This window comes from Cebus imitator, unplaced genomic scaffold (genome assembly GCF_001604975.1).
Source record: "Cebus imitator isolate Cc_AM_T3 unplaced genomic scaffold, Cebus_imitator-1.0 Scaffold119, whole genome shotgun sequence".
NCBI classification, from domain to species: domain Eukaryota; kingdom Metazoa; phylum Chordata; class Mammalia; order Primates; family Cebidae; genus Cebus; species Cebus imitator.
This window is the reverse complement of record NW_016107434.1, coordinates 5,605,406-5,609,912: the sequence shown is the minus strand read 5'-3', so window position 1 is coordinate 5,609,912 and position 4,507 is coordinate 5,605,406. Positions and strand designations below refer to the sequence as shown.

General features: G+C 42.9%; 1 protein-coding gene across 2 annotated transcripts in view; it reads right to left on the bottom strand.

Moving 5' to 3' along the window:
- Window positions 1-2,912: 2,912 nt before the first annotated feature.
- The window catches only part of LOC108311933 (purine nucleoside phosphorylase), a 7,896-nt gene continuing 6,301 nt past the window's right edge, over window positions 2,913-4,507 (bottom strand). Inside the window, exon 6 of one of the 2 annotated variants that reach the window (XM_017539597.2) lies at window positions 2,913-3,609. In XM_017539597.2, the coding sequence (XP_017395086.1) occupies window positions 3,392-3,609 (218 nt within the window). In that variant the 3' untranslated portion in view covers window positions 2,913-3,391. The remainder of the gene's footprint in view (window positions 3,610-4,507) is intronic. The other variant, XM_017539598.2, reaches the window with a different exon arrangement.

The window sequence follows — 4,507 nt, the reverse complement described above, 5'->3', positions numbered from 1 at the left end:
TCTTTCTTTTTCTCTTTCTTTCTTTCTTCTTTCTTTTTCTTTCTTTCTCTCTCTCTCTTTCTTTATTCTTTCCTTTTTTTTGAGACAGAGTCTCACTCTGTCACCAGGCTGGAGTGCAGTGGCACTATCCGGCTCACTGCAACCTCCACCTCCCAGGTTCAAGCAATTCTCCTGCCTAAGCCTCCCGAGTAGCTGGGACTACCAGCTCGCACCACCATAGGCAGCTAATTTTTGTATTTTTAGCAGAGACGGAATTTCGCCATGTTGGCCAGGATGGTCTCAATCTCTTGACCTCGTGATCCTCCCACCTCACCCTCCTAAAGTGGTGGGATTACAGGCGTGAGCCACTGCAACAGGCTAGTTGTTTTTTATGCATACATCTGTCTCACATCTAGATTGTAGGCACTCCATCTTATACCAACTTACATTATGGTTTTTAGGACTATATTCTCTATATAATACATGATTAATGAATATTTATTGACGCTGGTAAAGATGGTCATGATAGGGTCAAGAAAGCAAGCCTGACTTGAATGTGTTTACACACCCATCATGAGCCTCAGTAAAATCAGTCTATTTTACAGGCCCCTTCAAAAAAGAAAGATATCATTACCAGTTTTTTTTTTTTTTAAGTCTTTTTCTCTGGGAAGCCTTCCCACATCTACTTCCTTCCCTTTGTGCTCTTATCCTCCTACAATCCTAAACTGATATATTCAGTTTTGACTGTACTGCTTGGCTTTTTGAAATCAGACACTTGATAAACAAAATGCGGTGTACCCACATAATAGAACACTATTTGACCACGAAAAAGAACTAATGCAGCTTGGATGAATCTTGAAAACATTATGCTAAGTGAAAGAAGCCAGTCACAAAAATCCTGTTACATTTGTGTGAAAGTCCAAAATAGTTAAATCTATAGAGACAGAAGGTAGATTTGTGGTTGTTTGGGGCTATAGGGAGCAAATAAGATTTCCCTTTGAAGTGATGAAATGATCTCAAATTAAATGGTAATAAATAATGGCACTATTTGTGAATATACTAAAGACCATTGAATTGTATACCTTAAATGGGTGAATTCTATGGTTTGTAAATTTTCTCTCTCCTCCCACTTCCTTTCTGGGCCCGTCTTTCCCTTCGCTTGTGCTTGGCCAGAACTTCCCTGTGATACCATATTTAGGCACTCCCCCTTGGTGACTCACTGCACTTTATCTTTGCTTATCAACTTGCATTCAGCTGGCTGGCATCTTTTAAAACCATACCACCCTCCCAGGCCTATGTGCCTTTTGAGAAAGACCAGTGCCAGATGAGCCTCTAGTAGTGACAACATTTTAGTTGTTAGTGTATAATATGGAAGAGATATTTTACAGTGGTGTGATCTCAGTTCACTGCAACCTCCGTCTCTCAGGCTCAAGCAATCCTCCAACCTCAGCCTCCTGAGTAGCTGGGACCACAGGTGCATGCCACCACACCTGGCTAATTTTTGTATTTTTGGATAGAAATGGGGTTTTGTCATGTTGCTGAGCTTTAAGCAATCCTCCTGCTTCGGCCTACCAAGGTGCTAGGATTAGAGGATGAACCATTGTGCCTGGCCTTGCCCTACAATCTTAAGGTTCATTTGCAAAGCCACTGTTGTATAAAGCTTGTACAAAATGAGTACAAGTCACACATGGGAGCTCAAAGGAGGGACTGATTGTATACACCGAACAGTGAGAATTGGGTTGATTAGGGAAAGATTTTCTTTTTTTCTTTTGGTTACAGTGATGGATACTTAATATGAGGGAAAGTTTTATAGAAAACATTGAGCCTAGTCTTGAAGGATGAAGCAAGGGAAGAGGATTTCACAACAGGGTGAGCCAAAGCAGAGAAGCAAAAAGTACTAGGCATGTACATGAGTCATTGTCACAACTGGTGTGACAGGACATGAAAGGACATGAAAGGCTCTAGTGAGACAGGCAGAAAGGTAATTGGTTTGAGGAGGGCTATATTTGGTACTTGGCTTTCCTATCCCTGATCTGCTTCTTGGTTAGACTGACCAGGAATCAGAATGGTGTCATCTGAAAAATATGTCCTAGAGATTCTTGAGTGGAATATTTAAGTGCATTGTAGGCTTTTGGATTTAGTAAGTAGATTTACTCAATTCTTATTTATGTATATAAAGATATGTCTTCATATACATAAATAGGAATATGAATTTACATACCATAGAATTCACCTCAGTTCAGTGGAAAAAGCAAAGATAACAGTGCAATGAGCCAACATGGGGGAATGCCTGGATGCAGCATCACAGGATGGTTCTGACCAAGCCCAAGACTAGGGCCCAGAAGAGAGACTAGGGTCCAGAAAGGAAGTGGGAGGAGAGAAAGAGACACTCAAAGAGAAGCAGAGGATGAATCAACTTCACAGGTTTGCCTGGGGCTGGCAGGAATCCAGTCAACAATGGAGTGACTGGCAGCAGAGAAAGGTGTTTGCCATTGCATTGTCAGAATGGAGTGAATGGAGAATGTGGTTGCAGAAGTTAGAGTAGGAGAGAAAAGACAAACAAGAGGAAGTATAAATAGGGCGTTGGTAAGGAAGTGGGAATGAAGGAATAGTGGCTAATCAGCCAACTAACTCAGATATGATTGAATAGACAGGAAATGAAACAATTGGAAGGCAAGGGAGAGAAGCAAGGCTGGCCTGATGGAAGTGGCCATCAAGTGCCAGAAGTTAATGCTTCCCTACCATCTCATAATGTCGATCCCACCTTTCATCATTTTGCCCTTCTTCATCCTTTGCTACACTCACATACTATCTCATCTCAGTTCCTAATTACTTGTCTGAGAAGCAGATAATGACAAGACATGCCATTTCACATCCTTTTGACAATCTTGGCCTGTGTCCCAGCCCCAACCCAAGTTGCACAAAAAATGAAATCATTTCATCTTTCTCTTTATTCTGACTACATTATGACATTAAGTAAGTCCAAGAGGTATTGAGTTAGTCCTTGTTTGGTCTCTGTTGATTTAGATAAGGCAGAACTGAGCCCCCAGAAATGTATCATCTCAAAAAGCTAGTAGCAGATGCCAAGTTTGAAGGCCCAAGTCAAATCCTGGGCATCTCCGCAAATGTGTGGTAGGGCATGGGCTACAGCTCTTAAGTAAGAAAAACCAGGAATGGGAACAGCTTTATTTTGGAGTGCCAAGATCTCACTATGTTCACACCTGTGATCCCAGCTTTAAGAGGATCTGGCACCAGAAGGGTCTGCTGGAAGAAAGTGGGGAAGGTAAAAGATAGGAATCTTTTCCTTTCTGCTACAACGTAAGGACAGAGGCACATGACTCCAGTAGGGGGCCAAAGAAGGTAGCAGCTACTTGGATCTTGTGTGGGAGACGCCAGACCACTCTGGCGCAGGTCAACTGGCTTTGTCAGGGAGTGGAATGCTGGCCATAAGAATGGAGACAAATCTTTCCAACTTCTGTGCAGCTTGTTTGCCAGCCTCTAATACTTCTTCATGGTTGGCCTTCTCCAGGCTTTCGTAATCCAAGACGACCTTGTTAGTGATGAGTGAGAAGCCAAAGACTCGAAGCCCACAGTGCCGTGCAACGATGACCTCTGGTACCGTACTCATGCCTGATGGAGAGAAAGATGGAAACCAACTGTCAGGATCCTCAAATAACTCTTTTCCTTGCCCTTTAGCCTCACTTTCAACAAGAATTAAAAATCTCAAAAAAACATCCAAAGGTGGCCAGTCACAGTGGTTCACATCCGTAATCCCAGTACTTTTCAAGGCCAAGGCAGGAGGATACCCTGAGCCCAGGAGTTTCAGACCAGCCTGGGCAATATAGCAAGACCTCGGCTCAAAAAATAATTAAAATTAGCTGGGTGTGGTAGTGTATGCCTCTGGTCCCAGCTACTCAGGAGGCTCAGGTGGGAGGATTGCTTGAGCCCAGGCAGTCAGAACTGCAGTGAGCTAAAGATGGTGCCGTTACACTCCAGCCTTGGCAACAGAGCAAGATCCCACCTAAAACAAAAACAAATCCAAAGAAGCAGCTAAATTATGTTGAGGTATGTTGTTCTTCTGTATTGCCTAAAATAAATACACATTTCTTAAAATTACCAATGCAATGCTTCATTTCTATGTTTGTGACAATTTTGAAGTCAGTCCTAATGATAGAGTTCTATCTTCCAGCTAGAGGTACAGAAAGTGGCTATAGTGAATTTTTTTTAGAATTCTTAGAAACAGTCATCAAATTGGCCAGGTGTAGTGGCTCATGCCTATAATGCCAGCACTTTGGGAGGCTGAGATGGGCGGATTACCTGACGTCACCAGTTTAAGACCAGCTTAGCCAACATGGTGAAACCTCATCTCTTCTAAAAATACAAAAATTAACCGGGTATGGTGGTGCTGTAATCCCAGCTACTAGGGAGGCTGAGGCACAAGAATTGCTTGAACCTGGGAGGCGGAGGTTGCAGTGAGCTGAAATCGTACCACTGCACTCCAGCCTGGGCAACACAGTGAGACATCATC